Genomic DNA, 13,520 nt, shown 5'->3' with positions numbered 1-13,520 from the left:
TCGCAAGACCCAATCACTGATTTTGAGGCAGTCATGACAGCCCTAGGAAGATATACAGATCAATGGTTGCATCAGCAGATTGAGCGACTAATTCATGAAGGAGTCCAGTTCACTTACCACTTAATGGGTAGCCTTGATTCTCAGTCCTCCAAAGATGAGGGAACTTCCAGTGCACCTAAGGAAGAGATTGAAAAGCCCGAGAAGAGGAAGAAGGCTAAGGCCAACAAAGGAACTCGGACATCCAAGAGAACAAGAAGGGAAAAGATTACCATTAGGAGACCAAAGGTCACCTCATTGTCAAAGGACCCTAGTTCGTCCGATGATGTAGTTGAACTAGATTATATACCTGCTCTACCTTCCCAGAGTGATATTGATGCATTTGGAGTTGATGATCCTCCTACACTCGACATGCTGGGATCCGAGCTAAGGGCCATTGAATCAGCCGAACCGGGTAACCAAATAGAGGAAGGAGAGATTCCATCCATTCAGGGGATTGAATTGCATGAACCCACCCAACAGAGCCGCCATGAATTGTTGCTCCATGATACTACCAAAGATGACTCTACCGTTGAAGGAGAGCAAAGGACAGAGGAGACCCGCAAGCTCGAAAGGACTAAAGAGCAACCATCACACGAAGGCACCAGACAATTGTTTAGTGAAGTGGGAGAAAACTCTGCTGCAAGCAAAGAACTTGACACCTCCTCCACTCCTCCTGTAACGGAGCGGCTGCAAATTTGTGATGAGACGGCGGAGAACATCAAAGAGCAGGGTGCAAATTTAACCATAGCATCAGCCCATACTGTACCTCAAGAATGGTTAATTGCCCGAGCCTAGCGCAAGGCCGCCACCAAGCCACCCATCAATTTGGAGGACATCTTCTCACGCATAGATCAAGCTAAAGCCAAGGGGAAGAAAAAGCCCAAGGTGTATTCCAGAATGACCAAAGATGAGCAAAGGAACCATACTCTTCACATCACCACCCAGCCTGTAGACAAGCCAACAGATCAGATCACACTGGCAGATTATAGCATCACGACCGTCCCCATCGGACGAGCCACTAAGGAACAGGAAAAGGAGGAATTCAAGGATTCAGTGCAGAACATACTCAGGCAACTTGAAGAAATAACAGCTGAAAAGGACATGTATCGAGCTCATGCTGAGCAGGCCGAGGGGTACATTGATCAACTCCTGAGACCGTAACACTGCTTCTGAATCCCACATTCCCCCGAAAGCATTGGCACAAAAAACCACGACGGAATTTGAAGGAGTGCGGGATACTGCAAGGGCCGTCAAGGAATGGATGCGAGACCTTAAGGAAAAGGGAGAGCTAATCATTAAGGATGTAAAGAAAATGGCCCACTACCGAGAAACCGTTTTGGTCAAATTGTACGAGATGAAGCGGGAATGCCTCATAATTCATGAAGCTGTTACTACAACTCTTCCCCTCATGACGACTCTTTTCTAGACGCATCCGCAGATTCCTACACTGCCCAATATCTTGGACCCCCACGACATTAACACTTTCAAAGAATGGTACTAGACCATCAACATGAAGAATGACACAAAGGCCACTATTAACAAAGAGCAAGAGATATGTGAGGAAATTCTAAAGAGCACAAGGGACCTTGGTGGAATAATCCTCTGATCTATGGTTTTGGGTTGGCAAAATAGTCTGTCCGATCCCATAATCCATCCAAACTTGGAGGATAGATTAAAAATAGATAAGGTCGCCTACTCTACAGAGGACCTAGATTTTGCTAGTAAATTAAACTCTGATATTTTGAGCTTTGAGGCTAATCGGTCTAGCTGGCAGGACAGTTTGAAACGTATAGATCACCATCTGGAGAGCATGCAGTATAAAATTCATCACCCCCCTATGCCCCAGTTCGGTTTGCTGTTCCAGTTGTGCATCATGTTCCAGAGATATGTTCGTGAAGAAAGTGCAGCAAGTCGAGACCTTTGGCAAGAATATTTGCATGGAGAGGATCAATTTTTGGTAAAGGGATGTGAAGCTGAAAAAGAAAAAGTGCTCTCCTAAAGTGCTTTTTTCTTTTTAATTCTGAAAAGTGCACTTTTTGGCCAAAGGGTCATATTTGACTTCCAAGTCAACTAAATGTAAACTTTATGTGTGTGCACCTTTTTAGATTATTTTGGATATGTTTTAATTACCTTTTTGGGTAGTTATTACTCCCTTTGGGGTAGTTGCTGATATTTACCCCCCCCCCCATTTATGGGTATGGGTACTCTTTTGTAAGGATGAATCTGGGCCTCTTGTTTAGATTAGATCTTGGCCATTCATCCATTTTTGAAGCCTATTTAAGGGACTGGTTTTCCCTCATTTTGTAAGAAGTTCATGGATTGTTGCTGAAGCTCTGGCGAAATTTACAGGATTTAATGCAAAGTTAAGACTGTTTCAAGTTTCCTTGTGAGTGCATGGTCTCCTTCTTCATTAATTTAGAATTTTCAGTTATTTTTCTTTCATTTATATAACATTTTCTAGATAAACATCTAATAGAATCCTCGTTGTTCATACCATTAGGGAATGGCTGATTGTCTTTCCTTCTGCACGGTTATTCTGAACCTTTCATATGCTTAGTTCGGTTATTGAATGTTCATTGAATGAATGTTAAAGTTCTGATGTTGTATTTGATAGCATGAAAACTCAATTTTCCCTTGAAGATCGCACTAGATTGATGCAAGTATTGTGCTTAAATCATTGGTAATGCTTAATCTAGTCATTTGGAGGTGTCTGTCTGTTTTCTGAATATGCTATCCTAGTTAAATAGCTTAGATTTTCTATATCTCTCCCTCCCTATCCCTCTTTTTCCTTTTTTTTATCAAAGAGAATCGGCAGGCCTGCTGAAAATAGTATCAACCCAACTGAAACCATTTGTTAAACGAGACTATTAAAGTTCTAGGGAACTCATCCAGCAATTGCCTATTTTACCGTAAGTCCCCTTGTGTTTCCAGCAAAAACACATCAAACCACTGAGTAATCCCGTAGTCAAGACCTGACAAACGAAACCTTGAGGTTGTCCCCTTTGATCAAACGTAAGAAATAGCATTAGGGATTTCCTTATCTCAAGAGGATAGGATACTTAGCGAGTACATTCTATTATGTGTTGGCCGTATGGTGTTTGCAGCAATGCGACTTTAGACACGTCAACAATTACATACAATGTAAATGGGCATTCTTATAAAGCCAAGGCTATGAGAGCATACAAGCATGACATGTGGCCCAATGAGATACAAGGGTAGATAGGGGTAGGTGGGAGATATAATAGATAATTCCACTAAAGGTGGATCACCCACCAAAAGTGGAATGTGATAACAAGATAACACCATAAAAGGTAGAATTTCTCCTACAACCATCTTCCCTAGATGTGCAATTCCCTAAGTGTCTCATATGCAAACTACAATGGATGCATTATCCTAAGTCAACTTAAGTAAAGTGTAATTATGAGACATAATTTACACCAACAAACATATCAAGCATGCTTTACAACTTCCAGCAAGCCTCCTTATAAAAGACCTCCAAGCAAGCCTCCTTATAAAGACCTCCAGTAACTTTCTAGAAGATAAAGCCAACTTATACATTGGACAAATTTGTTTAATAAAGTGACATTATAATTTCTTTTATTTAGTTAAATTAATTAATATTAAGTCATCATTTGAATATTTTATTTATTTTTAAAAAAAACTTAATAAAAATCAATTTAGTTAATTGTCACTTGAAAATTGGGGACATTACAGGTGATGTGATTTATGTAAACCCATTGTAAAGCATTATGAATTCTGATTGTCATATATGCAACTCCATGCTCTGATATCTCACATTTAATGGACAAGGCAGAAAAATGAAATTCTAAACCATGAAATTTATCAACACAGCTATCTATTTTCTTTTATCTCCCCATCTAGCAAGAAATTGCAAGACGGACAAGTTCCCTTTATATTTGCTGAAGATACAATGTTTTGTTATCACAATAATGCAATGTAAAATTTGTTTCTGACATTAATATTCAGAAAGTATGAACTTTACTGCTTTTTCAACAGTAACGTGAAGCCAGGAAATATCTCCATCTAAAGTAAGACGGGGATAAGAAAATTAAAATTCAATATTAGCACTTTTCAGCAAAAACCCACATACTTGTGAAACCTTAAGTACTATTTTAAGGTGGTCACAAAAAATATTGCATACCTGAATAGTAATAAATGATTTGAATCCTGGCATAAGTTTTCAATTTTCTTCAACGTCTCCTTTACTTGCCCATTAGCAAGCAATAGCTGGAAAATTAAAATATAAATGATATTTAGATTTCTTAAAAAAGATTTACTTTGTCACTAATTTAAATCAATGTCTCCCACACAAATAATGTATACATGTGATTCTATTGAAAGAAATCATGGCATGAATAAGAACAGTGTACATCAGAGAACAAAACTGAGGCAAAAGTATTAGATTCAAGCACAGCTGCTTTTGAAGACTGACCTATCCAGATTATATCTTTTAGAAAACAAGATTTAGCAATTTCACTTTCTAATGGTGTGTCATAATATACTACATCAACTTTCATAAAAATATGAGGGGTGATGGCGATGCTTCGATTTCATCTTCTCTGGTTTTTTTTGTTCTGGTTCTCAGGGTATGGCCTTCGTTACTACTTTTCATGTTCCCTCTTCCATTGATGTTGATGGTTTATCACTCTTAGATACAGATAAATTTGGTGCTCTTCATGGTCCTGTTCCAGATTTGGATGCTGCAAGTGTGCTGGCCTTTCCAGGTGGTGTTGCTGTGTGTCCATCTTAAGTTCTAGATGCTGATATTGATTCTTCTTTTCTTGCTAGTAATTATATGATTCCTATGGTTTCTTGCTTTAAGGCTGGCAAAGGTGGAGACTTAGCTAATGAGGAGTTTGGTCCAGTGATTCATCTTGGGTTGTTGGTGATTCTTCTGCTGATTCTAGACTCTAGAGTTGATTCAGCCTCTAGTCTTTACCCAGCTGTTCCAATTAGGAATCATCCAGAAGATTGGCTCAAAAGATAAACACTTTAAAAAAAATATTATGCACCTGGTTTTGAGCATTTATAAGAAGAGGAAAGTTTCAAAAGTTTGATATGGATTCTATGCAGTTTTGTTGTTTATGATCATTGATCTCATCTATATTTTTCAGTGTTCCTGGACTAAAAGCAAAAAACAGGAAACAGGTAGCTCGAGATTCATTATGGAGGAGCTTGAAGAAATTAACAACAAAACGATTTAGTTTTTTGTCTTTAGGAATATTTTTTTTTGCTTTGGTTTCATATTTTTTTGTTAGGTGTTGTGGGGTGTATCCCCTATTTCTGACTCAAGTTTTCTACTGGCTTTCTTTTTGTTGGATTTGGGTTTTGAGTCCCTGTAAAATCCATTTATCTTAATCAAAAACAAGGAAAATCTAGGTTATCCTATATTTGACTTGATGTCATAAAGTATGCTTTTGGATTATGTGAAATTCAAGTTAGTTGATTAGAGTAGAACAGTTTTAATGAACAAAAATATTAATGTTACATGGATTATGATAGACATGAGATGTGGAACTGAAATTTTATTAATGATGTGCTTTATGATGAATAAATAGTAATTGGGTTATTCCTTGACAGATGAATGTTTACATATTATATCAATTATAGTTCAAATTGCTTCGTCTATATGATGAGCAACTTAATGGGTACAATTGATTGTGGAGGAAACTCCATTTCCAATGTAAATTTTTAAGGTCTTTTGGAAATACCTATTGTAGATAACTAGTTGAGCCTAACCTCAAGTAAAACTTCAATAAACTGTCCCATAAAAAAGATATAAAACCTTAGAAAATCTTTTTCCATCGATAGAAAAATTATTGATTCTATTAAAAAGTATATATTAATTTTATTGGCAATTTTTTAAAAATTGACTAAAATATGTAAAAAAAATTGGCAGGTATTTCTCTTCCTTGTACAAATAAATAATATTGTTGGCAAACTTTTTTTGTACTCGAACAAATAAAATAATGTTGTTGGTGAATCATGCTTGTATTGAAAAAAAAATTATTGTTTTCATTGATGAATTAAGATTGATTTAAAATAAATAAAATAATATTATTGATGTGTAATGCCTAAATTTTACTAAGGCAACACCATGACTAAAATTACAAAAAAAAAGAAAAAAAAAGTTTGTTTCTCCTAGAGCAAAATGATGCAAAATATAAGGTTATTAATCCTAATAGTGTTAGAGAGGTAATGCCAAGTTATCACATAAGTCATACTTTTAATGGTATTATTAATCATTAAAGTATACTTATAAATGTTATTAGTATCTTCTATTTTGATTATAATGTTATTAATCCTATCATTAGAACTTTCTACTACTAATGTTAGCATGTGATGACCATTGGCATTAGTTGTGTTAAATAGTTTAACGAAGTTGCTATAAATGTTGTTATTGTTATCTTGGTATATTGTTATTAGTATTAGTAGAATTAATGTTATGCATGTTCATGTTAATAAGTAAATAACATTATTTGTTGAAGTTTGTTTGTTTGTATTTAGAGTTGTTAAAACAACGCTTTATAATTAGGAAGTTCATTTAGAGAGTTTCTTATGTAGAACACAAAAGTACTACTGAGAGGGGGGGTGAATCAGTAGTACAAAACCATTAAATTTTCTTTGCAACTTTAAACTTTTACTAAATTTTAATCTTAAAACCCAAAGATATAAAAGTGCAACAACTGAATCTGAAAAATATGCAACATCAAAAGCACAACACAAGATTTTACATGGAAACCCAATCTGGTACCATAATACTATCTTTTGTCTTAACCTCCTTAGATTTATGACCAGACAACAATTCCTCTAGTTCATCATGCAAAACAAAATAAGCAGGTTTGTACACGTTGCCTTGCCTAATGCCTCAAGAAATTACTTTACCTCGGTTTACATCATAAACAATGCACTCTTTCCTACAAAATTGAACTAGAATACAATGATTTTACATGATCCAGCTAAGGGAGTAATTTTTTGTTCAAACTTGAAACATGAAAATTTTTACTAAATGTTTGATGCCATAATGGAGTACAATTCTAACATCACCTATTCTCTTCAATGATATGTGACTTGTTTCAACCAAGCAAAATAGAATCCGCATGACTATTTGTTGTGATCATTTCACACATCACCCCATCAAAATGGGGACCCCCTTTTTTTTGCTCAAGTTTTAGTCTCTTAGTCTAATATCTCCCTCTCAGATGAAATGAGTGAGTTTGTAACGTCTAGATTTCATGCAAGTCAGTCATGAGTTCATCTGAAGAATGTGAAAGACACTAGTTAGGGATAATTCAAGTGCTCGAGGTTGAGGGTGAAAATTTCAAGTGCTCCTCTTGAGGAGTGAAATTCACTTCGAATTCCCTTAATTGAGAGTGAAGTTGTTCTATGAGCCTTATCTTGCAAGTTTGAATGGAAAGAGTGAGCAAAGGTGAGTCAGAGTTTCGATTTCAAATTAACTTCATGTGTTTAGCCTCACGAGCGAACTTCATGACCATCACTTTTGAAGCGAATTTCCCTTAAGAGTCTTGTTTGAGTGTGAATTAGAGCATATGAATGAGGAAAGTGAGTATGATTTCGGATTGAGAACACCTCAATAACTTCTTCTTTAGAGCAAAGTTTACTTCATGTATCCTTTGATAGGAGTGAGTTTTGCATTTTAGGGCTTCATAGGAAAAGTTTGACATGTTTTTGTAGATGAAGACTTAAAAACCTAAGGATTGAGTTGATGTAACAATGAAGTGATTGGAGGAAAGTTTGTTTTAGTTTGAAATTCAGTTCGTGTACAAGCCTAGGAGAGCGCCTTCACGTCTTGAGGTAGGAGAGCAATTAATGTCTTGAGCTAGAAGAGTGAACTTCATGAATTTAAGGAGGCGAGCGAACTTCATCTTCAAGCATAGAAGAGCGAACTTCATGTTCAAGCCCACAAGAGCAAACTTCATCTTCAAGGGTAGAGGAGTGAACTTCATCTTCAAGCATAGAGGAATGAACTTCATGTTCAAGCCCACAAGAGCGAACATTATGTTCCAGCCCACAAGAGCTAACTTCATGTTCAAGCCCACAAGAGAAAACTTCATCTTCAAGCATAGGGGAGCGAACTTCATGTTCAAGCCCACAAGAGCGAACTTCATCTTCAAGGGTAGAGGAGCGAAAATCATGATTTAAGGTAGAGGAGCAAACTTCATGAAAAGCTTCATGAGAGCGAAATCAATGCACTTTAAACATTAATCAAACATTACTTTGGCGCCCCTAAGCAAAATTAAAATTTGAATGGAAAGAGGTAAGTCGGCCAGCATGAAAAGGTAACTTGTTATTTTATTTTTATCAAAACAAGTCGGCCTTCATAGGAAAAGACATAACCTTTCACCTTCATCGCCTATAAGAAGGTATTAGAATCATTCATTCAAACATCAAATCAAAACAAATTCCTCTCTCTTGAGTGAATTTCAACAGCAAGCAGCAATTTCATTAAGATCAGCGAATTTCATCATCAGCAAGAGCAAATTTTAGCATTGAGATTGCAGATTCAAGGGTGAACTTCATCATTGAACAACAGATTTTATCAACAAGAAGCGAATTTCATCTGCAAGAAGGAATAACACCAGCAGATTTGTCCTAAGGGACTACGAATTCATCTCTACAAGGGCAGATTTATTCACTCACACTCAGCAACAGCAGGTTCTTCAATCACATCATTTGATCACTAGCACTCATATCAGCTTGAATCATCAAAAATCAGGGGTAAGTGCATCATATTGATTGATAAAAGATCAGGTACAGTTCTAATTGGAATCAAATATTGATCTTTTTAGTAAATTAGACTTCTTTAATTCATCTAAAGGTGCAAATGGATGGAAAAATCAGTCTATTGAGCTTTTCACTGAAAAATGCAACCAGTCTATTGTCTTGACTTAGGACTGCTCCAACCGCTATGTTGCTTGCATCACATTCAATGGCGAAGAGTTTGTCAAAGCTTGGGAGAACAAGGACAGGTTGAGTAGCCACCTTTGTCTTCAAGAGTTCAAATCCCTTTTGGGCCTCTTTTGTCCACTGAAACTTAGTCTTTACACATCCTTTGATTGTATCAAACATAGGTGCACATATCTCACCGAACCCTCTGATGAACTTCCTGTAAAACTGTGCCAAACCATGAAAATTCCTCACTTCACTTGCTGTTTTAGGTGAAGGCCAACTGATTATTGCTTCCACCTTTGAGGTATCCATCTTCAAATCACCACTTGAGATTACAAACCCAAGATATACCAACTCATGTTTCATGAACTTACATTTCTCCAAATTGATATTTAGTTGCTCATCACATAATTTCTTCAATACAATCTCTATATGCCTAAGATTTTCTTTAAACTTACTAAAAATCAAGATGTCATCTAGATAAACAACAACAAATTTACCAATGTAATCTTTGAGCACTTCATTCATGAGTCTCATGAATGTGCTAGGGGCATTTGTGAGTCCAAATGGCATAACAAGCCATTCATAAAGACCTTCTGTAGTTTTGAATGTTATCTTCCACTCATCTCCCTCCTTGATTCTGATTTGGTGGTAGCCACTCTTGAGGTCTATCTTGGTAAAATACTTAGCACCCCCTAAACAATCCATCAAATCTTCAATTCTTGGAATAGGAAACCTATACCTGATTGTAATCCGGTTGATGGCTCTTGAATCGGTACAAAGCCTCCAAGTATCTCCCTTCTTTGGTGCCAAAACGGTGGGAACTGCACATGGGCTGATGCTCTTTCTTATCAGACCATTATCCTAAAGTTCTTGGATTTTCTTAGCCACTTCTTTGTTCTGCTCCGGTGTCATTTTGTAGGCTGCTTTAAAAAGCAATGAGGCTCCGGGTATGAAGTCAATTTGATGACTTATGGCTCGTTGAGGAGGCAAAGTAGCAGGTGTTCCATCACTTATGGTCTCCTTGAACTGATTGAGTATTTGTTGCACTTCAACAGGGATACAAACAAGGAAGGGATAAATTGATGCAAATGGGCTCACAAGTGAATTTTGGGTTTTGGAAACTGCATTACATGTGTGGAAAAACAAGAGCATTAACTTGCAATTGTGGAGAACAAAAATGCAATTTCATATGTGTAATGGGTAACTACAAATTTGCACTTGTAATTTGACCTTTCAAGACTCATTTTCAAGTGTTTTTTAGTGCATTTTGGACCAATTTCGGGTTCTGGAAGGCTGACTGCAAGTAAAGACACTTGCAATCGGGTTTTACAATTTTGTTACAAGTAGACTTTAAATGGGAAAAATGGATGAAAGTGAAATGAATGGATGAAATGGTGAGAAAGGGATTTTGACATGAAAGAGAAGATGGAAGGAATGACCATGTACATGAATGGGAAGGAATCAAATTTGTAAAACCCAAAATCAAATGAAAGAGTCTCATAGCAATTCTGCAACATTTGTAAATTTTGTAAAAAGAAAATTAACTCTTTTTACCAAAGGGGGAAGGTCAACATTACCACAGTTACTTGCTAAGTCACCAGGTTCGAATTCGAATTCGAAGTTCGACAGCTTTGAAATTCGATGAAGTTCGATGCGGAAAAAATTCGAAATGTATAAAATTCGAATTAAATTCGCCATATGTAATTTTTAAATTTTTTTTTAATAAATATATGTAATATATCTATAAATTTGCGTAAATAGTTTAACATTGATAAATAGATTTGAAATCATTACAAAAAGATGACACATTTATAAAATATAAACCGTAGGAAACATATGCTTTCACTATCGCAAAGATGTTCTTTTGTCAAAAAGGTACAATAACAGTCAAAAACTTTAGAACTTTAAAATAACTCTAAGTCATCAAGAGCACTTGGCTGGGATGCCAAATCATCATCATCTGTATCACTAATCAGTTCATCATCTGCAAAGTCAGGCTCATCTGCATCTGGCATTGCCATGCCTTCAAGATTTTGTTGTAAAGAAGTGTTCTTTGCTGATTTGTTCATCAGCAATTTCAAATTGCTGCGAACATAGACAAGATCTCCCAACTTTCCAGTCAGCAATTTGTTCCTCTTTTTGGAATGGATGTGGTCAAAGCAACTCCAGTTCCTCTCACAAGCTGATGAACTTGCTCCCTGACTCAAAATTCGAATAGCAAACTCTTGCAGTTCAGGAGTTGATGATCCATAAGAGATCCACCATCTATATCCAGACATACGTGGCGAGTCATATTTGGCTTCTGCCCCTCCAAACATCCCTTCTCCTCTCTTGTATTGCCAACTTTGATCTCTGATTAGTGCTGCAATTTCTGGATTTGGTACATACCTGCTAATGGCTTGGTAAAGCCCTGCCATGATTTCATTATCACCCCTTCTATCAATAGAAAACAACTTAGGCTCCAAAAAGCAAGCTGCTGCATGTAAAGGTGTGTGCATCATTTTCCATCTGCAATCAACTGCCTCCCATATCTGCATATATTCTGCTTCTTCATTGTTTAGTGCTTTTTGAATAGATTCCTTACACCGGTCCATGCTTTCATAAAGCATGCCAAGGCAAGGAGTGTCACCATCAACCATACGAAGCACGTCAACAATTGGTTCACATACAAGCAAGACTTTTGCTGCACTTTCCCAGAAATTGCTGTTTAGGATGATTTGCTCTATGTTCTTCCCCTTGGGGCCTTTAGAAAGCACTGAACTTTCCCACTGATTGGAACATATAATAGACCTCAAAGCTGCTTTTTCTTCAACCACTCTTTTCAAAGTGATATAATATGAAGCAAATCTTGTTTCACAAGGCCTCAACAATTCCTTTGATGCATGCTGCCTATAAATACTCAATGTGAGACGATGATTCCGTATGAAATTTGCAATTGCTCTCCCTCTATGAATAGCTTCATTTATCCATGGGAATTTAGCCAAGTCATGAAGCAACAAATCGAGACAATGCGCTGCACATGGGCTCCAATATATCTGTGGGTACTTCTCTACAATCAGCCTCCCAGCTCCCACACAATTTGCTGCACTATCAGTTACCACTTGAACCACATTTTCCATCCCTACTTCAAGAATGACTTCCTCTAATATTTGAAAAATATACTCTGAAGTTTTTTTGTGGTTCATGGTGTCAATGACTTTCAAAAACACAACACCTTCAGGACAAGACACCAAAACATTAATCAATGGCCTTTGACACATATCTGACCATCCATCACTCAATATAGTGCAACCTGTTTCCTTCCAAGTGGCTTTGACATCAGCTAATTTTTCAGTCACTCTATCTTTTGACCTCTGCAAAAGAGTTGTCCTGATAGCCTCTGAACCTGGGGGTGTGTACCCTTTGCCAAACTCTGCAATTTTCTGAACTGCATTGCGGAAATGAGGATTTCTCGCAACATTGAATGGAATAGCACTTGTGTAAAACAAATCAGCAACTGCATCATCCACCTGTTGTTTCTCTACTGGTTTCCAAAAGTTGTTCAGTGTTCCACTCTGTTTTGGTACACTCGCCGCTTCGGATTGCACAGAAGAGGAAGACATGGCAGATGTGAATCTAGATATATCTCCTTCAATTCTCTGTTTCTTTTGTGCCTTCTTCATTTTGCCTACCGTTGAAGCAGCCAACTCTTTCTCTAGAATAGCTTTAAGTTCTGGAGTCGCACCTGTGCATGCTTGAACACCTCCACCTGGACCCCCTTTATTAGCAAGGAAGTGGTCCCTAAGCCTTGTTAAAGTTCCAATGATATTTGCCTGACATATGTTACATTTGATGTGAGTTCCATTTCGGGTCACATGCTTCCATGCCTCAGAAGTTGATTTGGGAGGAGCCATTAAATGAAAATCTGCATGTTTGGAAAGAAAAATTAAAAAACACACTATTTTTATTTCAACCTTTTAAAAATATATAATATTAAACAATATAATAAAAAACCATTAATATAAAATTATAAATTATATAATAATAATATTAAACAATATTATAAATTTATAAACATAAAAAAAATTGACACCATATTAATATCATATAAAAAAATGAAGCAGAGATATATAATAATAAATTAATAATATCATATTAATATCATATTGACACCATATTAAACAATATTATAAACATAAAAAAAATTGACACCATATTAATATTAAATTATTAATTATTAAACATAAAAAATATTAAACCTAAAAAAAATTAATAAAATATAAAAATATATAATATTATATTATAAAATATAAATATAAATCATAAAATATATAATATTATTATTATATAATATTACATTTTTAAACATTAACTATTTAACATTATAAACAAAAAAAAAATAATAATAAAATTAAAAAAAATACCTGTGCGGCTGTGCAGGTCGCGGACGTGTGCGGCTGTGCAGGTCGCGGAGTGCAGGCGGCGTCGGCACTGGTGGCGGCGTCGCGGAGTGCAGGCGGCGTCGGCACTGGTGGTGGCGTCGCAGACGGGTGGCGGCCGAGCACTGG

At 36.4% G+C, this 13,520-nt stretch overlaps 1 protein-coding gene across 2 annotated transcripts in view; it reads right to left on the bottom strand.

Annotated features, from left to right (window-relative positions):
• The window catches only part of LOC131032643 (uncharacterized), a 249,297-nt gene that overhangs the window by 133,587 nt on the left and 102,190 nt on the right, over window positions 1-13,520 (bottom strand). For both annotated transcript variants that reach the window (XM_057963667.2, XM_057963665.2), the window contains exon 6: window positions 4,202-4,287. In XM_057963667.2, coding sequence (XP_057819650.1) covers window positions 4,202-4,287 — 86 coding nt within the window. The remainder of the gene's footprint in view (window positions 1-4,201; window positions 4,288-13,520) is intronic.

Source organism: Cryptomeria japonica, chromosome 11 (assembly GCF_030272615.1).
Source record: "Cryptomeria japonica chromosome 11, Sugi_1.0, whole genome shotgun sequence".
NCBI lineage: Eukaryota > Viridiplantae > Streptophyta > Pinopsida > Cupressales > Cupressaceae > Cryptomeria > Cryptomeria japonica.
Note: the sequence above shows the minus strand (reverse complement) of the source record. Positions and strands in the feature narration are given on the sequence as shown.